General features: G+C 47.7%; 1 protein-coding gene across 3 annotated transcripts in view; it reads left to right on the top strand.

Annotated features, from left to right (window-relative positions):
* LOC140391534 (protocadherin-9) overlaps window positions 1–26160 on the top strand; it is an 864147-nt gene extending 837987 nt beyond the window's left edge. For all 3 annotated transcript variants that reach the window (XM_072476116.1, XM_072476120.1, XM_072476119.1), the window contains one exon: window positions 20942–26160. In XM_072476116.1, the coding sequence (XP_072332217.1) occupies window positions 20942–21318 (377 nt within the window). In that variant the 3' untranslated portion in view covers window positions 21319–26160. The remainder of the gene's footprint in view (window positions 1–20941) is intronic.
* Window positions 26161–26503: the final 343 nt, after the last annotated feature.

Genomic DNA, 26503 nt, shown 5'->3' with positions numbered 1-26503 from the left:
CATGGTGTTCAATCACGTGGTGGTTTTTTAATAGGGACACAGGGAATCCACACAGGTTGAAATAAGAACAATGTTTTATTTGCACAAACGATATATACCCGGTAGTTCCCTACCGGATTCCTCTCTGGTCTCTCAGGGTAATTGAGCTACCGTGCCCCGAGCGGGGAGCTCGTACGTGGCAAGGAGCGTGGGGAAAACAAGCACCCCTTCCTTCTCGCCAGTGTAATAGTGACACGGGGAGTTGACACGGAGTAAAATAAGAACAAAGTTCTATTCACACTACTGATATACACACCACCCGTTAGATGCCTTACTGGCTGACCTTCCCTTAGCGTGAAGCACATACTCCATAAGGAGCATGGGGAAGGCAATCATTCCCTCCCCATAGATCCTGTGCACATCAATTACTTTTCCTTTACTGTGCATATCACCTACTCCTTGTCCACCATGCATTACCTGGAGCTGGATTCTCCGCCCCGCCGCGCCACATTTCTATTTGACACTGCAGGCGGATGCTCCGCTACGCCGGCCGGTCAATGGGGTTTCCCATTTTGGGGCTGGCCCACGCCGTCGGGAAACCCCCGGGCTGCTGGCAAAACGGGGCATCCCGCCGGCGGAGAATCCAGCCCAAAAAGCAAGCCAACCATCATTTCCGTTCTTTTCAGGATTTTTCGCGGGTGGCGCAGTTTGCCTTCTCACCATCTGAAGACACGGTCGAGAGGACACATCGTCACTGAAAGAGGCTGCCCTGCAGCCACTGTAAGCTCAAAGGAGCGTTCATAGCGTGGACTTCTGCCCCTCACTTGGGAGCAAGCCCTGCCTCGGAGAGGTGCTGGCCAGTCTGATTTGCCGGCACGTTTCTGGTCCCAGCAAGGCTAGAGGCTGCAATAGACAAGACTTGAACTGCAATCAATCCCCAGAGTGCAAGCTCTGGGAATCTAGGGCCAAGCAAGTATGGGATTCCAGAATGGTGTAGTGAGGTAACATGAGGGCCAGTGGGGGGGGGGGGGGGGGGGGGCAGAGTGGGGGTGGGTGTGTTTGCGGAGGGTGGGCAGGAAACAGCTGCAATTGGGGGAACTTAAGGGGCTCAGTTGAGGGGAAAAGATGGGCGGTCAGCTCTGCCTGTGCCACCGTCAAATTGTGGAGAGGTCAGGATGGGCATGATCCCTGTGAGATGGCCATCCGAGGAATTTTACCAAGACCGCCCCCCCCCCCAACCAACAAACCTGCCGGCGGGGGTGGGGGGGTGAACATATGATTCAGCCCTGGGTGTTTTACGCTAGCAGCCACAGTTGTGCATCTTTTAGCTCTGCTTTCCTGTAAGAAAATACAAGGCGATTGGTTTAACTCTTATCCAGCAGCTCCAACAATAGTACTCGTAACAAGCGAACAACTGTGCTACTCTGGTACCGAGAGCAAAGAAGCAACGATTTTGTAAAAAGTAATTGTTTCTCAGGGAATAACAGGTAGCTATGGCTTGATTGGCAAACCGACTCAGAATGAATTGTCATACATGGGTGGGTATACTTTTCTCCAACATCTAATGAGGGTGAAAAATGTCTTTCTTCGTACGATCTGGGGGAAACCCAACTCATGGTTCGGATGAGAGACTGGAATAAAATGTACTGGTCGCGTGCTGTCAAGTAAGAGTTGTTAACAGCCAACTTGAAGTGGCACATTTTCCTCAGTTTATTTATCACTGTGTGGTAATGTCCTCTCTGCTACCACACTGTCACACTCCAGCTGCAGCGAGCAAAACAGTTAACGCTTCACTAACAGTAGAATAAAGTAGTCCAGCAATCCATTTTGTATCAGCCGTGGCTCAGTTGGCAGCACCCTCACCTCTGCATCAGCAGGTTGTGGCTTCGAGTTACCTCCAGTGACCTGAGCTCAAAGTGTAGGCCGGCGCTTCAGTGCCTGTGCTGGGGGCGCACTGCACTTTCGCAGATGCCATCTCTTGGATGAGACATTTAAAGCGAGGCCCGCGTGCCCTCTCGGGGAAGTAAAAAGGTATTTTGACGGAGGACAAGCAGGTTTGTTTCCCCCAGGGCTCTGGTCAATCTTTATCCCTCAGACAATAGCTGAAATCAGATGATCTGGTCACTATTGCATCACCGTTTATGGGAGCTTGCCGTGTACACGCTGACTGCCACGTTACCTACATTGCAACAGTGAATACTCCTCGAAAATACTTAATTGGCTGTGAAGCTTGTTGGGACATCCCGAGGTCATGAAAGGTCTGATATGAATGCAAGTATTGCTTTTTTAAGGAACTCCGCCACAACTGCAGTGACAGCTGAGCTGGTGTGGGGCCAAAGGAGTAAAGTGAATTGCAGAAAGTGGTCTCATACCTGATATTAGGTGTCGGGCATGTTTTTTTGGCCATGTTGGCTTTTTGCTACGCCATTTCTGGCTGGTGATAAGTAAAGAGGGCTGGATTCCCCGATTTTCAGGCTATGTCCTGAGGCCGGCTTGGGAATGGTGGTGTTTTACGACCAAAAAAGAGCCGCAAAACGGCCACTGACCCTCCGTTTGGCGGGGGGGCTAGCAGGCAGGCAGCTATAGCACCCTCTTCTGTTTCCTTAACCTTTTCCCCTTCATCCTCTCCTCCTCATTGTCTTCCTTTCAGGGAGTCTTCGAACATTGGGGGTAGGGATCCAATAACTTGCATGGGACACATCCAGCTAGGGATGATTGTACTCATTAGCGCTGCAAACTCCCCTACTATGTGCGGGATAGCTAATTGGCACTGATATAAAAGTTCAGCCAGTGAGGGGTGCTGTGTTATGCTTCTTCATGTAGCATAAGCTGCTTCTTTGATGTATACTCGGACAAAGGAAGGTTCAGACTTGGAGATAGCTTTAACACATTTATTGAACAGTTAACAATTCTCCTACTTGAGTTTGACTCTCCTGCTGATCTTACTATAGTACCTCAATCTAACTAACCAGTCTGCTCTAATCCATGCGGTGGGTGTGATGCTTCCTGATCTGCCCCTGTCTCTCTGAGTGTCACCTGTGGAAAAGAGAAAGGGCATGTGTGCCCTGTCCTTTTATATGGGTAGCTCCCTTGTGGTAGTATCACCTCTGGGTGTGTATTGACTGCCCATTGGTCGTGTCCTATCTTATTGACCTATTGGTTGAATGTCTGTGTGTCATGACGTCTCTGGTGCTCCCTCTAGTGTTTACTTAGTTGCAGTGCATCTACATTAACCCCTTGTGTATTTACAGTGATGCATATCACCACATGGGGCTGATCAGAAAGGAGAGAGGTCCCGCTGAGGTATATCGGGCCTCGTGTCGGTAATGCTTGCTGAATAAAAAGGCTTTTAAGAACCTCGTCGGCCTCCCCTCGCTTTACTAAACAGACAATTAGTGGATATGTGAGATACCATAACATGTGCTTTACAGTATGTACCAATTTTAAGTTGTCTTTATCAGCATTGTTCCACTTACAGCATCATGGAGAGAATAGGGCCAGTATGTATAATTCATGTCAGTACATTTGCTTTCGCAATATTTGGCGTAACTTGACCAGTGCCATTTTGGAGCATCCTCTTCTGTTCCCTCCGCGATTCTCTCTCACTCGCCACTTCCCTCCCCAACTGTCTCCCACTCGCCGATTCCCTGCCCGTATCATATTGATAACTTCTGACAGTACTGGATTATTTCTGGTATATTTCTAAACTTGTCCTGCGGTTACAGGGATGTGATCGACTTCTTTGAAATAGCTAATATTGCGACTTGAACTTTTCATTGACGACTCATTAGGCAAAGTTAATCTAGAGAGTCTGTCAGCGTTCCCACGGAGATTTGATTGATGAAATTTTGATGTTTTTTAAAATTTAGAGTACCAAATTCATTTTTTCCAATTAAGGGGCAATTTAGCGTGGCCAATCCACCTACCTTGCACATCTTTTGGGTTGTGGGGGCGAAACCCACGCAGACACGGGGAGAATGTGCAAACTCCACACGGAGAGTGACCCAGAGCTGGGTTCAAACCTGTGACCCCAGCGCTGTGAGGCAGCAGTGCTAACCACTGCACCACCGTGCTGCCCTTGCTTGATGAAATTTTATCGTATATGTCTGTGCTGACAACAGCAATGTCCATCTCTGCATCCGGCTCGCTGCTGGTGATGGAATACCGGTGTGCAGCCCAAAGTATTATTGTCAGTGGTCAATGATCTATTAGAAAAGCAAATTCTGTCCATAAGGGTATTCGTAAAAATGTTTGATTCTGAAAATCATGCCGAGAGCTTTCTTCTTCATTTGTGCATTGTTCATTGCTGCTTTGTTCAAGGATCCTGATGCACATGCTATTGGCTTCTCTTCACCATTGGGTAGTCTGTGAGGAAACCATGCTCTCTCCCCATAAGGTGATGCTCGCAAGCCAGTTGCAACGGTAACTTTGGATCAAAGTGTGTCAGAACTTCTGCCTTTCGCAATGCCTCTTTAGCTTGTAGAAAGGCCTTCTCACACCAATCTACCCATTTCCATTTCCTGTTTTGACGCAACAAGTTGTGTGAAGGCTTGAGAGGGACAAAACTTCCATAATAATTTAGGAAGGCCAAAAATGATCAAAGTCGATTATGTTTTGAGGTGCAGGTGCCTCAGTTATGGCTTTTCCTTTTCAAGGTGATTTGTGCCATCCTTTGCACCTATGGCGTGCCCCAGGTAGTCAATGAAAGATTTGAAGAATTCACATTTATCCTTCTGTACCCATGATCCATAATCCTCTCACCTCTGGTGTGCACCATCTAAATTTTGAAGATACTCTTCTTCATTATTTCCAGTAATGAAGATATTGTCTAAGTAGCACTGCTCCAGTCTAGTCCACTTAGAATTTGATCCATGGAACGTTGGAACAACGCAGGTGCACACATGATGCCAAATAGAAGTATTTTATGTTTGAATACTTTTTGTGTAATGATTGCCAAATATTGTTGTGAGTCTGGACCTACATTTACCTGGAGATAAGCTTGACTAAGGTCAACTTTACTGAAAGGCTGCCCTTCATCCAACCCATCAAATAACCATCAATTAAAAGCAGAGGGCACCGCCCTGTACACTGTACCAGATTGATAGTGACTTTAAAATCACCACGTATGCGGACCGAACCATCTTTCTTCATCACAGGTACAATTGGTGCGGCCCAATCACTTCCATTCAGTTTGAGGAACCGGTCTCGACCAACCTTTCTCATTCTGCCTCGACCTTGGGCCTGATAGCGTATGACACTGACCTAGCCTTTAACCATCTTGCTTGACTTTTGTCTTGAATCTTTAGTTTGACTAAGATCTCTTTCATACTTCCAAGCTCTCCATTAAAGACTTAAGCATGTTTCTTTAAAATATTCCGTAGAACTGCTTCGGACTCCAAAATAAGATTCACCTTGGCCCAGTTTAGTTTGATTCTCTCCAGCCAGGTTCTCCCCATTGGGGCTGGATAGTTACCTTTAACCATGTGCAGGGACAAGTCTGTACAGTTAGCTACACATTTACCTCAAGGTGACCCCCCAAAGGAAGTACTTCCCCAGTATAGGTTTTTAATATTAGCATTGAGGGTTCTAAAGCAATATGTCACTGTTTCTCTTGGTAAACAGTTTCTGGTACCAATGAAACTGTTGCACCAGTGTCAACTTCCATTTTCACCAGTTGTCCATCCAGTAAAGGAGTGAACCAGTTTGTTGCATCCAAAATGAACAGTATGCTCAAAGACAGTTCGTCATCTGACAGTGACGCTGGTCCCTTTTCATGCCTTTTTCTGTATCACGTTGGCTGGAACTCCCCGGCCATTCACTGGCGGCAGGATTCTCTTGCTCTGTCGGCAGCGCATCCTCACCCACTGGTTTCCCGTCGGCGTGGGGTGGCTTTAATAGAAATTCCCATTTTGGGCGGGGAGCAGAAAATTCCACTGCCAGGGAGATACGCGCCACCTCCCCCAACCTGGAAACACGCAGCTGGGAAGTGGAAAAACCCTGCCCATTATCTTTTTCCCTCTCTTTGGTTTTCCATTTGAAACACTTGGGGCGGGTTTCTCCCACCCCCCCACCGGGTCGGACAATCCCCGGGGGGGGGGGGCGGCGTGAATCCCGCCGCGGTGCTTCGACGCCGGCTGCCGTATTCTCCGGCACCGGTTTTCGGGCGAGGGCGGGGTTTACACCACGCCGGTCAGGGACCGCTGGCAGCAGCCCCCCCGGCAATTCTCCGGGCCCCGATGGGCCGAGCGACCGTCAGTTCCTGGTCAGTCCCGCCGGCATGAAATGGACATGGTCCCACACGGCAGGACCTGGCTGGTGGTCCGTCTAGTGGAGTCCTTGGAGTGGCGCGGGGGGATCCGGCCCCAGGGGGGGGGGGGGGGGGTCCGCGGTGGCGTGGCCCGCGATCGGGGCCCACCGATCTGCGGGCGGGCGTACCATGGGGGCACTCCTTCCTTCCCTGCGCATGCGCTGTGATGGCGCCAGCACACGCTGGCGCTCCCACGCATGCGCCAACTCGCGCCAGCCGGTGGAGCCCCTTCGGCGCCGGTTGGTGTGGCGCCAAGCCCTTCAGCGCCGACTGGCATGGGGCCATCCCCACCAGCGGCGGCCTAGCCTCTGAAGGTGCGGAGGATTCCACACCTTCCAGGTGGCCCGACGCCGGAGTGGTTCATGCCACTCCTCGGCGCCGGTACAGCCCGCCCGCTGGTTAGGGTGGAATCCCGCCCATTGATTCACCTTCTTGTTGGTTATATTTTGGAACATCCCCAGCTCTAAACTATTGTTGCAGGCAACTTGCTACTCACAGTGATCCATGTACTGCTCCAAATATTTCCAGGCAGAACACGTGGTGAGCTTCTTTTCAATGTTGTTTTCTCCAAAAGTTGTGTTTAAATTTTGGTTCTTTCGATTGCTTCTATTGATATTTGGAACTCCTCCATTGCCAGCTATGGTGTAACAAAGCTTTTAGCTGCTTAATTCTTTTCAGATGTTTGCGTCTGGATTGACGATTTTTCGTCTTCTCCGGGAGTCTGTCAACGTCATTTCAAGCTCCTCATCCCCAGTTTTCTTTGCGGCATTTTTAAAGGATTGGCTTGCAGACCACAAAGGTTCAAACAAGCAACAGATTTATTGGAAAGGTGTCTTTTCAAAAGGCTGTAAAGATAGGCCTGCACAAACAACCGATGGTGTCATCTGTATGTCATGTGATTGAACTCTTAAAGCGACCTTGTTCCAACTAGGAACAAACATGGAAACGCAACAGTGGGAGAGAGTCGGGAGGGGGAGAAAGTGGGATAGGGTGGGGAGTCGGGGAGTGGGAGAGGGTAGGGGAGGGGGAGATGCCATTTGAGAAGGAGGTAAGTAGAAAGCGTGAGCGCATACATTTTAAAATTTTATATCTGTTTAACTTTCATTTCTGAATAAAGGAATTTAGGAATGCACAGTATTTTAAGCTACATGGTGTGATGTTTAATGCTTTTTACATCCATGAACGTTCCGACAGAACCTAATAGAGCCGTTACATTGATAGTAGAGGGAAAATCTGATTCACTTAAAGTTGCGCCAATTAGAGTTGGACTTTTCAGGAATGCAACTACAATATTAAGCAAGGAGTTTGTGTATTGTTTGTCCTGCATTACATAAACTGGTATATACTACCGGTACTTGAGACAAATAGCATTGATGCATTTAAGGGCACACTGATTAAGTACGCGAAGGGGGAATGAATGGACGATTATACTGATAGGGTGAGGTGAAGTGGGCTGGGAGGAGGATTCCGTGCAGCTGAAACACAGGCTACATTTGCAGTTTCTGAGCTTTGTGATACGTTTACATGAATCAAAACGTATACAATATCAATAATTCAACTATTATTTCTATGTTTTATGAAATAAGAGTTGCGTAGCTTAGCAATGACTCAGGCTTTCAAGGAAGAAGCTCAAAGGCTTCTAAGATGTGTAGAAGGCATTGATGTACCAAGTTTGAAAAGCAGGCACTCATTTTGCTGGCAGCCACCTTCTAATTGCTTCTTGGAGTAGATCAATGAAGTGGCCATTTAGCCAGGGGCTGTAGAAAGAAGGGAGATGAAATACTCACCTCTTTCAGCACACGGAGCATGGCCTGCATTTGTGCAGAGCAGATTATTGCATTTATCTTTTGATCTTACAAGGTGAAGGGGTTTTCAATCTGCAGAGACCACCAAGTGAGAAAATAAATCACAACTTAAAAAAGCTATATCCTGGAGTGCCGAGAAGTGCTCTTCTATTGTTGAAGCCCATGTGTGTCCAGCGAAGCCAAGAGTTTCACAAGGTGGGAAATATATCCGAGTTGACGGATATTGTTGGACAAAGCGGAATGGTGGTGGAGCAGCGATGAAGCAGCAAACTGCACACGTGGATAAATGGAGAATTTGTGGAATTGACAGGAAAACCTTATGCCTTCCAGGTCTGCAGTAGACATTTGCGTTTTACTGTAATAGAAAATGTGATCTTTTCCAAATGTCAAGAATTATGATACATTCTCAGTGCAAGTCATTGATATTGTAGTGTGAATCTTCACCTAAGTAGCTACTTAATTCAAGGCTTGCCAATTTTTGTGCAACCCAACAATTGAAAAGAATATACATGACAGACAAGCTACATATGGCAACCAGAATTATTTTTAAAAAAGTTTTATTTAATATTAGTTCTTGTCTTAGGTGGTCCATTGGGATGGAGGATAACTTTCCTCCACTCTGGGTAGATGGGGCAGGTGGTCTTTGAAGGGTTGGGTAGATGGGTTGTTTGGAGGGTTGAGCCCTTTCTCTCATCCAACATCTCTTGATGTGTTCAAGTGCATTCCCGAACGAGGGTTCTGCATTTTGATTCGTCAGAAGTTAGGGTCTCCCATGAATTGGTGGGTAGGTATGACCTCTTCAGGGATGTTTTCGATGACATCCCTAACGCATTTCCCTTGCTGCCATCAGAGCTTCCTGTCACAACTGAATTTGAGTAGGGCAGCTGTTTTGAGAGCCTGGTGTCAGGTGTACAAACGTGGGGAGGGATTCTCCGACCTCCCGCCGAGTCGGAGAATCCCTGGGGTGCGGCGTGAATCCCGTCCCGCCGCCCCCACGCCGGCTGCCGTATTCAAAAAAAACGTATAGTTTTTTTACAATAATAATCTTTTTTATAATAATCTTTATTAGTGTCACAAGTAGCTTTACAATAATACTGCAATGAAATTACTGTGGGCTGGTTTAGCACACTGGGCTAAATCGCTGGCTTTTAAAGCAACTCAGCAGCACGGTTCGATTCCCGTACCAGCCTCCCCGAACAGGCGCCGGAATGTGGTGACTAGGGGCTTTTCACAGTAACTTCATTGAAGCCTACTTGTGACAATAAGCGATTTTCATTTCAAAATCCCCTAGACGCCACACTCCGGCACCTGTTCGGGTACACTGAGGGAGAATTCAGAATGTCCAGGGTCCCAGGTTCGATTCACGGCTTGAGTCACTGTCTGTGCGGAGTCTGCACGTGTTCACGTGTGTGCGTGGGTTTCCTCCGGGTGCTCCGGTTCCTCCCACAGTCCAAAGATGTGCAGGTTAGGTGGATCGGCCATGCTTAATTGCCCTTAGTGTCCAAAAAAAGGTTGGGTGGGGTTACTAGTTACGAGGATAGGGTGGAGGCGCTGGCTCAAGTGGGGTGCTCTTTCCAAGGGCCGGTGCAAACCCGATGGGCCGAATGGCCTCCTCCTGCACTGTAAATTCTCTGATTCTGTGAATTCACCTAACAGCACGGGCATGATTCTCCAAAATGGAGACTAAGTGTTCGTGCCAAAACCGGCGCGGGGACAACCCCCCCCACAGGGGGCCAGCACAGAGCTGGAGCAGTTCACGCCACTCCAGCCTCCCTTCCCGGCACCAGATGGGCACTGTGCCAACCCGTGCATGCGCAGTTGGGCCGCGCCAACCTGCGCATGCGCGGGGGACTCCTTCAGCGCGCCAGCCCCTACGCAACATGGCGTGGAGGTTCAGGGGCCGGCCGCGCAACAAAGTAGGCCCGGGGGGCGGGGGGGGGAGGCCGGCCCACCGATTGGTGGGCCCCGATCGCGGGCCAGACCCCATCGGAGGCCCCCCCCCCCGGGGGACGGAGCCCCCCTCCCCCACAGGCCGCCCCCGACCCTTCGCGCAGAGTTCCCGCCAGCAGCGACCAGGGGTGAACGGCGCTGGCGGGACTCTGCTGTTTCCGCGCGGCCGTTCGGCCCATCCGGGCCGGAGAATGGGCGGCCCGGCCGCGACCGTCGCCGCGCGAAGCGCGCCAGCGCAAATGGCGCCGATTCTCCGCACCTCGGAGGATCGCGTGCCGGCGTCGGGGCGGCGTGGCACGGTTGCGGCGATTCTCCGGCCCGGCGCGGGACCCGGAGAATCGTGCCCCACATCTTTCGGGACCTGTGGGAGGAAACCGCAGCACCGGGAGGAATCCCATGCAGACACGGAGAGAACATGCAGACTCCGCACAGACAGTGACCCAAGCCAGGTATCGAACCCAGAACCCCGACGCTATGAAACAACTGTGCCTCCCATAGTACCGTGTGCTTCTGGGTCAAGGGGCTTGACAAAATGGCAAACCTCCTTTTCTTCAAATGAGTGCCATGGATTCTTTCACATGCACCTGAACAGGCAGACAAGGCCTTATTTAATGCTCCATTGGAAAGACAGCACTTCTGACAAGATAGCACTCTCTCAGTGATGCATTTAAACATTAGCTCAGTCCTGGGGCAAAGCTTGATGCCCCAACCTCTGCCTCAGAGATAGCTTGAGTCAGCTGAATTACCTAATGTTATCAAAATGTGACATTTGCAGAGACTCAGCAGACTCTGTGGCAGCTTTGAGCATCTGGATGCTTTCTAACAGCTCCAGTAACAGAAAATGCTGGAAAATCTCAGCTAGTATTTGACAAAGAGGCATCGGACTCGAAACGTTAGCTCTTTTCTCTCCCTGCAGATGCTGCCGGACTTGCCGAGATTTTCCAGCATTTTCCATTTTGTTTCAGATTCCAGCATCCACAGTGATTTGCTTTTATCCAGTAACATGGGGCTGGATTCTCCTTTTTGGAGACTAAGTCCCCACGCCGGCGTGAAAACGGTGGTCTTTTACGCCAGGAAAACTGAGCACCTCCAGTTCCGTGGCCGCCCATGTGCACGGAGACAGCCTGCAGCGGCCGCGCCGTGCTCCAGAGCGGACCCAGCCCACGGATCCGAATCGCGGACGTCGTGCCCCCATTCGGCCGTTCGCACGCCCGGGACCGCCCACCCACATTACCCCGAGCCCCGAATGAAGCCCCCACTGACCGTGGAGAACACAAGAATCAGTGCCGTTCCCAATATTGGTGCCAAAATGGATTCTCCACCCCGTCGATGAGCGGAGAATCCAGCCCATGAGCTTTCAGAAACTCTCCAACAGCCCTGTGTACTAAAACATTGTTCGGAATTTGCTTTACAAATCATCACGAGTGAAGAGAGCCTCCGATGCATCAGGAAATCCATCTCTAACTTTCGCATGAACTTACAGAGCGAGATTCTCCGGGTCCAAAGAGTGGCGTGAACCACTCCGGCGTCGGGACGCTCGGAAGGTGCAGAATCCTCCGCACCTTCGAGGGCTAGGCCGGCACTGGAGTGGTTGGCACCGAGCCAGCCGGCGTGAGTTGGCGCATGCGCAGGAGCGCCGCCGAGATCCCAGAAGCGTGATTCTTGCGCATGCGCAGGAGGTTTCTTCTCCGCTTCAGCCATGGCGGAGCTTTACACAGGCCGGCGCGGAGGGAAAGAGTGCCCCCCACGGCACAGGCCCGCCCGCAGATCGGTGGGCCCCGATCGCGGTTCCCCCCCGGGGACGGATCCCCCCACGCCCCCCCCCCCACCGAGGACTCCGCAGGCCGCCCTCAGAGCCAGGTCCCGCCGGTATAGACCTTGTGTAATTCACGCCGGCGGGACTGGCCGAAAACGGGTGGCCGCTCGGCCCATCGGGGCCTGGAGAATCGCCGGGCCACTGCCAACGGCCCCCGACCGGCGCGACGCGATGCCCGCCCCCGGCAAAAAAACTGCGCTGGAGAATTCGGCAGCCAGCGTCTGAGCGGCGGGGTGGGATTCACACGCACCCCGGCGCTTCTCCGACCCAGGAGAATCCCGCCCACAGTGTTCAAAAAAAATTCAACACAATCATTCAGTCAGATGTGGGGCTCACTCTGATGGCGAGTTAGATTCCCCTCATAAAATCTAAACAACATTCCTCGTATCAGACATGCTATCAGTATGTTGAACAGGTCACAGACTGGTCAGGGATCTGATTTGATGTGGCTGCCTCTTTTGCCAATTAGTTCCAGCCACTTTCAACCCGATGATCATGTGTAACCAATCATCAAACCTCACCCTTTACACCTAAGAGATCCTGAGTTGATGTCCGAGTGGGGAGTGTGTCCTCTCTGTAGATTTCACTTTGAATCTGAGAGCTGCACCGGCCTTCAAACACCTCTACATTAGGTGAGAATATCACAAGTCAAATTCTTATCTCCTAGCCATCCAATTAAGGGTTGTAATTTCACACCTATTTTGACTGTATTCCCATTGATTCTCTTGCTAGAGAACGAGAAGGTAAAAATACACAGTAATATCAGGCCTTGAGCAGCATCTAGCGCAGTAATGGAAGCATTAGGTGAAGTAGCGAATTCTCCACCGCCCCGCCCCGTGCCGACATTGCGGCCGGTGCGGGGGGCGGAGAATCCACTTTCACGCCTTAATCGGGTTCGTCGCCGGTCTGGCGATTCTCCGGGCCCCAAAAAGCGGCATGACCGCGGAGTACGCCGCGGCCGCCCTGGTCGGGGGCAGGGGATCGGAGGCCGGGGAGCGGGGGCCTTACAGGCGGCCGGGGATTAAATCTGCGCAGTTTCAGGCTCGGGCGCGCAGCTGATCGGGGGTGTCTCTTTTTTCGGAGTGTCTCCGCGGTTCGAATCCGCCATGGAGCTCGGCGCGGCCCCTGAAGGCCGCCGCCATGCGCAAGCACGGACTCCGAACCGGAAGTGGGGGGGCACGTATCCGCAGCTTAAGCTGTGAGATTCACCTGCTAATACCCTGCAGGACATTGAATTCGTTCAACTTCTGAATAGGAATTTGGGGAGTAAAAGTCCACCGTTTTTACGACGGCGTGGAGACAGTCTCATTTTGGGAGAATCCAGCCCCGATCTCTCCGCTGCTATGGAAGGAACCAACAATGTCCTGGAGCTCAATTTCTGTGTGAGGGCACAATCCTAACAAATCCACTAGTCACACAAGCTAGCAAGTGATCATCATGGCTTGCACCACCAGTGCATGAATGAAGGGCTTATCTGATGAGGAATGTTTGGACAGGCTGGGCTTGTATCCATTGGAGATTAGAAGGTAGGGAGCTGACCTGAGAATCATAGAACCATTGAATTTGTCCAGTGCAGAAGGAAGCCATTTGGCACATCAAGTTTGCATCAACCTTCTGAAAGAGCACCCCACCGAGGCCGACTCCCCTGCCATCCCCTAAGGGGCAGCACTGTAGCATTGTGGATAGCACAATTGCTTCACAGCTCCAGGGTCCCAGGTTCGATTCCCGGCTTGGGTCACTGTCTGTGCGGAGTCTGCACATCCTCCCCGTGTGTGCGTGGGTTTCCTCCGGGTGCTCCGGTTTCCTCCCACAGTCCATAGATGTGCAGGTTAGGTGGATTGGCCATGATAAATTGCCCTTGGTGTCCAAAAAGTGCCCTTAGTGTTGGATGGGGTTTCTAGGTTATGGGGATAGGGTGGAGGTGTTGACATTGGGTAGGGTGCTCTTTCCAAGAGTCGGTGCAGACTCGATGGGCCGAATGGCCTCCTTCTGCACTGTAAATTCTATGAAACCCCACCTAATCTGCACATCTTTGGATAAACTGGAGCACCCGGAGGAAACCGACACAGAGGCGGGCAGGATGTGCAAACTCCACACAGTCACCCAAAGCCGGAATTGAACCCAGGTCCCTGGCGTTGTGAGGCGGCAGTGCTGACCAATGTGCCACTGTACCGCCCTGAGGGTGTTATTGAAACATAAAAGATCCTGAATGTACTTGACAGGGTGGATGCTGAAAGGTTGTCTCCCCTTGTGGGAGAGATTACAACTTGGGGGAACAGTTGAAAAGAATCTCCCAATAAAGGTGGAGATGAAAAGGACATCTTTTCTCCGAGAGTCATGTGCCTTTGTAAATCTCTTCACTGGAGTTTGGTGGAGGCAGTGTCAATGAATATTTTTAAGGCAGAGATGGATAAATTCTTGACGAGGAAGGGAGTCAAATGTTACCAGGGCCACAATAGAGAGGCCACAATCGTACTGAATAGCGGAGCAGGTCCAAGAGGCTGAATGGTCTACTCCTGCCTGCTAATTAGTTTGTTTGTATATTTAGTTTGTTTGTTTGCTTGTATAAGTTGCGGTTAGTGTAAGTGGTTGTATAAGTGGTTAGCACTGCTGCCTCACAGCGCCAGGGACCCGGGTGCCTGCGTGAGTTTCCTCCGGGTGCTCCAGTTTCCTCCCACAGTCCAAAGATACAGGTAAGGTTGTGGGCACGGGGTAGGGGACTAGGCCCAGGTAGGGTGCTCTTTTGGATGGTCGGTGCAGACTCGATGGGCTGAATGGCATCCTTCTGCACTGTAGGGATTCTATCATCACGCAGTAAGATGAGGACAGTTACAACTTCCTGAGGGCAGCCAAATTTAGGAAGGGTACTCCATAAGTTTTCACATTGACCCTCAATTCTGTGAGACTGCCAAAGCAGAAGTTGTCAAATAATAGGACCTTACGTTGCGGGAGTTGGTTTCTCTTTGGACTGTCGATTGTCATGATATCCACATTAACATATCATGGTGCAATCACATACACACACTGATGGACAGTTAGATGGACCAACCAATACACACACAACATCACAGCCAATCACCAGTGAGAGCACACGCACTATAAAACAGGGAACACCACAGTTCCCGCTCATTCTACCAGGAGATAGCTCAGAGCACAGAGCTCACAGCGTGCCACTCAGACATACACCATGTGCTGAGTGCCTCACTAAGATAGTGCTAGGGCTGGGTCCACAGGTTAGCTGGTGAAGTACGAACCACAGCCAGAAGTTAATAGTTATTATTGTACAGAATAATAAAACAGAGTTGTACCATCTACAACCGTGTTGGTTCATTTTGTGTATCGGAACACCCAACACGACATGGATGTTAGAAGAGAACGCCCTCAAGTCTCAAATTTCACCTAACGAGGAAGCAGGTGAAAATACTCATCAATTACACAGCCAGTCGATGTATAAAAAGGGAATAAGAAACAAATAACAGGAAAAATACAGAGTTAAAAATAATATAATACCACTTGCTCGCTCCATGTGGCCCAAGTGATAGAGGCAGCTAACTTAACCTTCACCATTTTTATGACAGAAATCTTACATCTCAGGTTAAAGACACATGCCGAGGATTTGTCAAACGTTGACAGTCTTCGGGTGAAAGAATTCTAATTAAGTCGAAATCTCTCCAGCTACGGAAAACAGACATAAGTATGTGCTTTGTTTGCCTCGTGCGCCTTGTGTCGCTATGTCTGTCTTCTACTCTCTACCAATCGAAGGAGATTTCCGTCACAACCCATGAAGGTGCGAATAGCATGGCATTAAAAACGACAAGGGGCGGGGGGGATTTTCCGTCCCTTCTTGGCAGCGGGGTCTTCCCGTCCCGCCAATGGCGACCACCGCCACTGTAGGTTTCCCGGCACCGTGGGGCGGATTAAGTGGGAAATCCCATTGGCTGCAGTGGGACTAGAGGGTCTAACCACTGACCAATGGCATGCCTTCTCCCGCCACCAAGAAAACCCCACCGCCCCCCAGAATCTCAAAGGCTAGCTCTGCCTTGTAGCTCGTTGGAACATGCGTGCAAATTGCCCTTGGGTTGCAGATTTCTACCCGTGATTGCTTCAGCCGTGAGCTCATGATCCCAGCTGTGCCATCAAGGGATAGCGACAGATAATTTTTTTGCTGCTCTGCAGGAAGGGTAAATTCGCAATGCACTTCCAGCAGTGGGGGGAGAGTTAGCAGGGCCATAGGAATGAAATTGATGGTATGTGACGTGGGGCAACGTATAACAAGAGCGAAAACGATCAATTGCATGATCAGAAATACAAGGTTGTTTTGTCTCGATAAAGAAATTTCATAATTTACACCAAAGGAGAGACAATTGCTTACACTCCCATTGTGTCCAAGTAGTGTAAAGATCAATGGTGAATATTATCCTCTTTTATGCATTTTTTGAAAGCAGTATGATCAGCAAAATTGGCTCTGCCCCTCCCAACCGCTCCCCTCTCCACCACCTCCCCTGTAGGTCGGGGTTTTGCGTAAGTGAATGGTTTGTGATCCCTGATGATGCGCTCAGGTGGCTTTAAGAAACACCCCTGGAGCACAGCTGGTTCCTTCATCCAGCAAACCTTGGTCCCCTAGATTTCTTCCTCTTGAGCTAAACCTGAAGGAGCAAGTGTGCGCGCTGACAATCCTGTTACCCTGAGGCGGCTTCCGTCCCCTGCCAAGCGTGAAATCGGGAGGCTCGCTTCAGAGCTGGATTTCACGTGTTGTGGGCAATGTCGCTGTTGTGCAGCAGCTGGAGTCATGCGGTAACGCGGACGTCTTAACCACTGCCTTCTGAACAGCTGTCAAAACAGTGCCTCCTAAACTGTTACACTTCGCCAGTGAACCCATCAATCGAATCGAGAAGCCATGAATTATTGTCATCAATATCTGTGAATGAATGGGTGAATGTGTTCTGTGACATTCCTCTGCTTTGTTTGCTCAGTGGGGAAGCACGGTAAATGTTTTTATTTGAAGTGGACATATTTGAAAAGGAAAGAAATTGCAGGACCATCGAGAAAGAGCAGTGTTATGAGATTAAATGGATAGCTCTTTCAAAGGGCTGGTGCAAGCATGATAGACTGCATGGCCTCCTCAAGGACTTAAAATATGGTTCCTTTCAAATAGCAGAGGAGCAGTGCTGCAATGGAGTAATATCACTCATTGTAATATCACTAATATCGCTAATAGCTATTTGCTAATGTCGCTGGCAGTATTTTCTGGGCTTGTAATGAAAAACCTAACCGTCCCCTACCTTCCTTTCCCCAAAGGATACCATTCGGTTTGAGCTAATGGTACAGCTAAAGAATTGCTCAAATGGTCTGTTTGATGATAAACTGAATTGATCAGCCTTCACGACAATTAAGCACAACATATTCATCGGGGCTGCCAGATAACTTGTTTATTGTTCCGCTAGCTCCATCAGTCATCCAGGGACACCAGTCACAATTCACACACCTGCCAAACACACACAAGGATTTTACATATTGGCATTGAATCCCAGCACATTGTGGCCAAGACAGGGGTGTCTTGCTAGGACACAAGTGTATATGTTTACATGACGATAGATCCCTGTGATTTGCTTGCCATCGCAATTGCCCACGCCTCGCCCCTTATGCCCATAGTTAGGTAGATAGGTACATCTCTTTTTCTCTGGCAGCATCATCTCTGAATAGTGGAGAACATAGCGGGACACGTGAAAGGTTTTTCAGAAATGTCCCTGTCGTACTCTGCTGTCATTAAACCAGGTAGCCGGGGAGCCTTGGAAGTTAGGGTTTTTTAATATTCTTACCCATTTTATATTTTTTTAATATAAATTTAAGAGTACCCAATTTTTCTTTTCCCAATTAAGGGGCAATTTAGCATGGCCAATCCACCTACCCTGCGCATCTTTGGGTTGTGGGGGTGAAACCCACGCAGACACGGGGAGAATGTGCAAACTCCACACAGACAGTGACCCGGGGCTGGGATCAAACCAAGGACCTCAGTGCCATGAGGCAACAGTGCTAACCACTGCGCCATCGTACCGCCCTATCCATTTAATATTTTAAGGATTATGCATATAGAATCATAGACTTTACAGTGCAGAAGGAGGCCATTCGGCCCATCGAGTCTGCACTGGCCCCTGGAAAGAGCACCCTACTTAAGACCACACCTCCCACCCTATCCCCGTAATCCACTAACCCCACCTAACCTATTTTTTGGACACGAAGGGCAATTTATCATAGACGATCCACCTAACCCACACACCTTTGGATTGTGGGAGGAAACCGGAGCACCCGGAGGAAACCCACGCAGACACGGGGAGAAAATGCCGACTCCGCGCAGACAGTGACTCAAGCCGGGAATCGAACCTGGTATCCTGGAGCTGCGGAGCAACGGTGCTAACCACTGTGCTGCTCACATGTCTGATAGGTGCTAGGGTGCCCTTTGAAAGAGGCTCTTAATGACCTGTATTTGATCATTTGCAACCACTTGAGAGGGCAGATGATGCCTTGGCTTAACGTTTGATCAAAAAGGCAACACCTCTGACAGCACAGCACTCCCTCAGCATGGCACTCGGACCAACTTGATGTTTTTTGTCTGAGTCATCTGGAATGGGACTGGAACCTACAATCTTTTGGCTCCGTGTGACAGTGGACATAGAGGGACACTTTCTTGGTTCCAGCCGAGAAACAGATCCCTGTTTCCTGAGAATTCATTTCACCTCCTCCCTGGGTAGATTTAATTGCGTAGACGGCGGCACGGAAATGAGTAGAATCAAGTCAATTATCGGGAGATTAAGATCACTGTCATGATATTCAGGTAAACATCATAGCACAAACATACAGACATACTGATGGACAGATCAACGGCCCAACCAACACACACACAACACCACAGCCAAGAGCATACACAGTACAAAACAGGGAACACGACACTACCTGGGCATTCCAGCAGGAGACCGCTCAGGGCACAGAGCTCATAGCAAGCCACTCAGACATCCACCATGTGCTGAGTGCCACTACAAGATAGTATTAGGAATAGGTCCACAGATTCTAGGGTTATGATCGAACCTCAGTAACTAGTTTACCACTGTATATAAATGTTAGTAATAAAACTGAGTTGTATCATTCGCAACCGTGTTGGTTCGTCTGTGTAGCAGAGTACCCAACACATCAATCACCTTCCACCCAAAGTTGTCTCTGCCACCTTTGTAATGCTTGATAATGGATTTCCCATCCTACCCACTCAGAATGTTATACTTCTCTCTTCCCAAAGCCCTCAGACTAGTTCATTCCAACCATTGTTGCTGTGCAGTGAGCAATACATTTTCTGGATTGATACCAATTTAAGGTTTTGCATTCGCAGCAAGGGCAAATACTCTTACATTCCAAAACTGCGCGTAGGATTTTTCTTTTTTTGTATGTTTGGCTCCCGTTGTATTAAAGCACCCATGTAAAGCATTCTCACTGTACAGAGTGCATATTGATACAGTTTCTTTGAAAAGAATGCTCAGGAGAGTTTTCCACAGGGTGATTGTGCTGAACATATTTCTGAATTCGCTAATAAGTGCCGAAGCACTCGATCTGTTTACTTCAATGGTATTGATTCGGGCATTGTGTGATTAAGTTGTGTGAGGCCGTTTTCTTTCAATGAGAATACACTGCGTAAAGCTAGTTCAGTACCTGGGTCATTACATCGAGGTTTGGCATGCATACTCTGCCTTGCTGAGACACTCTTCTTTCCTCTGTCGTCTCAGAGCTCGTACCCTGCACCTTTGCTCCAACACACAACAAAGTGTGAGGGAGCAAATATTGTGCAAAGCTACTTTCTGACAGTATTAGCAAAGAGGTAGAATGACTGATAGTAAACATGGTGGAGAGATTTCTCCATGTAATATTACCTGCGATATTGCATGTCAGTCAGTGTTAGCCACCTTGTGTGAAGTGCCTGTCAGGTCAGAAAGTGGGGGATCAAGAAATAACTTGCTCAGTTACATTCAGACCCAGCACACATTTTGTTTTCTTTTATTATACTGTTCTTTGTTTGTGCACAATCAATCATCAATTAACCATTAATGGCCATGCCGATAGTTTCCTTCCCAGTATTCACTGAACATATTTAATTAAGAACTAATGGGCAATTATATGACATTATTACTCTTAACCTTTTCAATAGATAAGCAGAGACCGTTCCCGTCTGGGAAAAGGATCGAGAACGATAGGGCACAGATTTAAGGTGATTTCAAAAGAAGCAAAACTTTTTTTGCACAACGAATGGATCCTGTATGGAATCCATTGCCTGGAAGTGTGTTGGAGGAAGGTTCCATTGAGCCATTCAAGAGGGCATTAGATGATTCTTGAATAAAACAATGCGCAGGAAATAGGGGTACAGGAAAATGGCAAGAGGTCGCAGTGCACATTCAGAGAGCTGGTGCCGACAGGATGTGCCAAATCGCCTCCTTATGCGCTGTAACACTTCTGTGAATACATTTTAAAAAAATTTTTTTCGAGTACCCAATTCATTTTTTCCTATTAAGGGGCAATTTAGCGTGGCCAATCCACCTACCCTGCACATCTTTGGGTTGTGGGGGCAAAACCCACGCAAACACGGGGAAAATGTGCAAACTCCACACGGACAGTGACCCAGAGCCGGGATCGAACCTGGGACCTCGGTGCCGTGAGACTACAGTGCTACCATTACACCACCGTGCTGCACTTTCTGTGAATACATTTTGATCATCTGTAAGAGTGTCAGAATTGAAAAAAAGTTGGACTTCTTTTTTCCTGACGTTTTGAATCCTTTATCTGCGTGAGACTCAGCTGAGGCAAAGTTCCCTCGATGTGGCGCTGATAACCGGGATGATGGCGCTTCCATCAATTGTAGGTGAGCCCACCCTGAGTGCTTAGGTCAAGGTTGATCACTATTTTTTGTTTAATCTGTCTAACCAGCCTTTCAGCCTTCCAGCCTGAGCTGGTCTCAAACGCAGCCTTTAGCAGATTTTCACGGTCAAATTGGAGTTGTGCCGTATGCAATAGCACTGATGGAGTCTTCTTTTTCTGTATTTTGTTCAGGTGACGTTCCACTCGGCTCAAGGGGACTAGCTGAAGCATCAGAGATGTGCACTCAAGAATGCTTGGTGCTCGGTCATTCAGACAACTGCTGGATGCCTCCAGGCCTTGGCACCTATCACCAGCTCAAGTCCCCCCTGGCTACCTTTGGATCTCAGAAAGAATGGATTAGGAAAGATAAGCTAGTGAACGGGCATGCACTGTCAAGGGCCTGGAAGGAAGATGGCAACAGGAACCATTTTAACGACCGAAAAATAATCAGTGGCAATGAGGGACATTATACCAGTGGGAGCCAAATTACGGACATTCCTTTGGCTAGTCTGAAGTCGTACAAACACACACCAGCATCCATGGAATCGCCTAAAGAACATCAGCTATGAAGAGTGTTTTTCCCCTTGCCCGCCATTAACTCATGCAAGTCTAACTCTAGGCTATAGTGGTAGAATGTGCTAATCCTGTGTGTCAGAATTCTGTGTTACGGGTAGGCCTTTAGACCAATGTCGCAGCAAAGTACTTGAAGTCATTTGTGTTTTAGAGCCACGAGGTTTGATAATTCTGTAGTCCAGCCGCTGTCGGTTCACTTTCAAAAAGAAAAGCTAAATACTGTGATTGACCAACGGACAACCATGAGTACGTCACTCCACCCGAACTGCATGTCAAGAGTTCAAAAAACAAAATGGTGGAATTGTCTCACATTTGTTCCCTCAAAGCCACCAAGAAAGGAGAGAAGCTGACCGAAGCAGAATGCACGGGGAGAGAAATACTTCTTTTACTTGAGATCGAGTACTGCTGATCTATGTTTTAAAGCAAAAAATCTAAACAGGATTGGCGTTGACCATGGCCACAAAATGGACAATACAACACGTCACTCTTGTGCAGTAGAATGATCCTAGTGGACACTTCAACCATCATTCAAAGTGTTTGTAAATATAATAAATCAATGAGACCTACTTTTATGTAACTATATCCTTCACCAACAGTAGAAAAAGGCTGTGCTGCACAGTTGTTAACCTTCCCTCCACCGCACCCTTACCCTCACGTTTGTATACTTTTTTGGGTTTCTCCGTTGCTTCTTCTTGTCGCTGAACTCCCAGTGAAAGTGATATGAGTGTGTTTGTGATCTGTCCAGCTCCACTGTTATCCATAGTCACAGAATATTTAATGTGTCGTGCCTTCATAATGTACTAAATCATAATACTGGTCATCGTGGGAGCTGGGCAAAACTCTACTTGTTATCTGTATATTTGTTCTATGCCTGGCAGGTACCAGCATTATGTTTATTTGTTCGAAGAGTACGAGGAAGTGTCTAACACCGCTTTTAACAGCATGTTTAAGCAAACGAGGATCAACGATTCTCTTTTTCTTGTTGGGGGGGTGGGGAGGGCAAAGAAACAAACATCAACAGTTTGGGCATGGAAAGCCAATTTAACAATCCGGTAGATAGCATGTTTTGCAGAATTGGCTGATTATCTTTTTCGAACACATTCCAATAATAATGACACCGGGTTGGGGGTGGGGGGGGGGGGGAGGAAAAATAAATAAAAACGCGCACATAAAAAAAAAAGAAAAACAAAATAAAACAGGCAACTAAAAAAAAGGAAAGAAAGGGCAAAGCGAAGGGTCATTTAAAAGCTGGGACTTCCCCTTTTTGGAAGGGGATTTCATTTCCAAATCTTTCAAACCTACAAGCAAAACGATGGAGAGCTTAACGTGTACAATTGAGAAGTGGGGTTGGATTCGGATTGAAGAGTCTAGGAACAGTGAGACATCTGCTCAGTAAGACGATTCAGTAATCCATTTTTATCTGTTATTTATATCCCCTGTTATTTATTTTGATACATATAGTGTACTTTTTATACGAGAAAGCTAGGATTGTCAATGAACATAAAGTAAAATCCAGATCTGTGGCATGAACTTAACACAATGATTGTTTATTATTGCAAGGATTATTATGATGTGACTTATATTTTAGGTATGGAAGCCACAAAAATGAAAGGAAAGCTTGCAAGTACAGGAGTATTTAGTACGCTGCATTTATTACAATTGAATAACATTCCCCCTAATGTACTAAACAGTTCCTTGCGAGTTTAATTCTATGATTTCTGATTTGCCAGTGAGTTTCTCTGTGTACCAATGTTCAACGCACACATTTAATAGAACTGTGTTCAGTGAAGGAGTCATTAAAAATATTTTCAACTTAGGATACACGTCAGGTAAAATATTTTTTTTCTTAAAATATGTGCTAATAAAATATCCACAGAATATATGTAACTTGTAACTTAAATGTTAGGGTTCAACTCTGATGGTGTTTCCGGTTTTGAACTTTGAAATAAAGGTAGCATGTTGATATAAAGTTGGCAATGGGTTCATGTGAAACGCAGTCTGTGAAAGGGTTAGCAGCAGCTTTAACTGTTATATGTTGAAAACAATTTGAACCCGGTGCAAAAGCATAAAGACTTGCATTTATCTGGCGCCTTTCATGACCTCAGGACATCCCCAAAGTGCTTTGCAGCCAATGAAGCACTTTTCAAAGTGCCGTCACTGTCATGATGCAGGAAACCCGGCAGTCAAACTGTGCACAGTAAGATCCCACATGACGGCACAGTCAGAAGCCAGATGGCGCGTTTTGCTTGAAATGATGGTGGCACGAGGTGGGGAGATACTTTGGCCAGCCCATGAGGAGAATTTCCCCCCCCACCCACCTTCCTCAGAATGGTGGCTGTGGGATCTTGTGCATCCAACTGAAAGGCAGACGAGGCTTTGGTTTTGGCCTCTCCTCTCCACAGTGCAGTGCCGGGCGTGTCGACCTGGATTATGGGTTGAAGTTACTGGGAGAGCATGGTGTTGTGCCCAAGCCTTTGGGGCCCGAGCCGCTAGAAAGCTGCAGTGTCCGTCTAAGGGAGCAGGCCTTGTTGGCTAAAACAGAAAAAGCTTTTCACCGTACTTCGCGTTGGTCCTTTCCGAGGAGGGGTTGGGGGGGAGGTTGCGGTGGGCCGGGAAGAGAAGCAGGTTTGATAGACTTTGTTGTGTGAAGGCAATTTGATATCCTCCACAGCCCGGGAAAAATGTCAGAAGCTTACTCCTGCATCGTTCAGCCCTGGGGTCCAAGAAATGGGGAACATTTGTCTTAAAAAATAAATAAATAATAAAAAAATGACCAAAAAGCTCTCCTGCAAGGGAAAAAAATAAATATCTTATATTTGGGTGTTGGATCCCTTATCTCCTCGATATGCAATCAAAGGAATGTCTAAAAGGACAGGGATTGTCAATCCCATATATAAAAACATACATATATATATAAAATATAGAAATATAATTTAAATATGCATTTACTTACATGCTGGGCACTGAAAGAAAATACAAGATTCACTAATATGTGCTTTATGCATAGCACGGAAAGATTTAAGTCCATGCTTTAAGTTTTGATGATCAAAATGTTTTACTTTCTGTCAGCAGCTCATGTTTCTTTGCTTTTGTTAAATTGTTATGATGTGGGGTACAGATGATCTGCTTAGTCACAGTAAATTCCGTCAGTTTGCAAGACGTGCTTTGATGAAGGTGACACAAATATATGACAGTTCGCCTTGTGACCGCATTGTTGGTTCAACGTTATTTACAGTAATTCTGCTCTGCAATAATGTTTGGCATTCTGAATGTGTTGTAGTATTCTATAAATTCACCACTAAAATCAAATCAATCTACCCAAGTATAACGATTCACATTAAACCTTGTTACTCTTCAAGTCTCAATTCGTCCAGCTATTACTCATCTCGATCTATGGCCTTCCAATTCATGGCGTATTTTCTGCTTCAGCTAGATTTGACACCTCCCATCTCCATTGTACTGGGTCCAACACTCTGGGCTGGATTTTCAGATGTCGAGGCATTTACAAATCGCTGTACTGGGGGGGGTCGTCTCTGGTTGTAGGCACCACCGGGTCAGTCTCCAATTTGCAATTTCCTGGTAGTGGGGAGGTAACGGGGAACTCATCTGCCTCAATTATTATATATTTAGGTTTTATTTAATTTAATTCATGAAATGTAGGTATCGCAGGCTTGGCCACCATTTATTGCCTATCCCTAATTGCCCTTGCAAAGGTGGTGGTGACCTGCCTTCATAAACTGCTGCAGCTCATGTGGTGTAGGTACACCCACAGTGCTCTTAGGGAGGGAATTTCAGGATTTTGACCCAGCGGCACTGCAAGTCACGATGCCGTCCGGCTTGAAGGATGACTTGCCATGTGGTGGTGTTCCCATGACCCATTAAGCTCCTTTAGGAGCCTGTTGATGGGTTAAGTGCGAGGGCAGGATTCCCGAAGTAAATTTATGAACCTGTACAGCCTGATGTTAGTGCCCAGGTGTGAGGTTCACTGCGGGGACAGGCGAAAACTGTTGTTTCATGGGTTGACTTGCTCCAGGTCGATGGCTGTACCTTTATTTCACCTGCATGACCACCTTTCCCTATGTTAATGCTGCTGGTTCTGTGAGGAGCTATCTATTCGGCAAGACAGCTGCAGGCTCCAATATGGCTGCCATCTGCCTTTGCTGCTGGCACCAGGCAGGCAGCTCCCGCCTCCTGACGGTGCTATGTTTAAACTGTTACATCCAAGATGGGTTCTCGAGAATAGGTATTCAGAAACTCCACCTGGACAGAAATCCCATATGATTCAAATTGCCATGGTGACGAGATTTGAGATGGGAAGGGTACTTGTGGGTACAATAGTAATATCAGGTTACAGCCTTTCCTAAAGTATCACTAAATATCACAGATAGGTTAATCTGCCAGGGTCTGGGAGACAGGGCAGCAAGAGGCCATAAGTCTCTCTGGTTCACTGCACTGGAATGTGGGATAAAGCTCATGTTCAGATTAGAATCACCAGATTTTTGTGGAGTTAAAACAAGGCTGGAAGATTTGCATAGCTTAGGCTAGAGAGAGAGGTTTCCTGGAAAACTTGCACTACGAAATGCATTTCTGGAGTTAAACGTTTTCAAGCTGGGGAAGGAAAAATATCAGAAGTAAACCCTCGAGCTAAGAATTGTTTCCGACTGATTCTGGCAGATTTGAACGTCTACTTAATGGACAATTAACATGTACTTGATAAGGGGTTTTTGGTTGTGATAAAAGTTCTGTTCTGTAGTTTAAAGTGTAAGTTGCCTACAAAAATAATGTTTAGTCAATAGTACTTTGCCTCTTTGTTACAATAAACATCTTAAAATGTGAAATGTTGTCATGTCATCCTTTCTACTATTAAATGGGAGTTCACATTTCATTGCAAAAGTATCAGTCTTTTAGGGGTTCAAAACCACAGGCTGAGGATGCTGTCCAACATTTCAAGGCCTACCGATTCATCGAATGAATTCTTTTAAGGTCTTTTCAGAGAAAATTGTACCTGATGCAAGAGTAAAAATTGTCTCATTCAATCTTCATATGAGCATTATTGAGCTGATGTTGTTTGCGCTACAGGCCAATTTCATTATCCTGATGGTAATTCACTCTCTCACTGCTTTGAGTTGACTCGACCCTTTTGCCTGTGCGGCACCAGGGACAGTTGCCTTGCCTGGGTAT

The sequence above is a fragment of the Scyliorhinus torazame genome, chromosome 15 (genome assembly GCF_047496885.1).
Source record: "Scyliorhinus torazame isolate Kashiwa2021f chromosome 15, sScyTor2.1, whole genome shotgun sequence".
Classification (NCBI taxonomy): domain Eukaryota; kingdom Metazoa; phylum Chordata; class Chondrichthyes; order Carcharhiniformes; family Scyliorhinidae; genus Scyliorhinus; species Scyliorhinus torazame.
The sequence above is the reverse complement of the archived record's forward strand: the minus strand, read 5'-3'. Positions and strand labels throughout refer to the sequence as shown.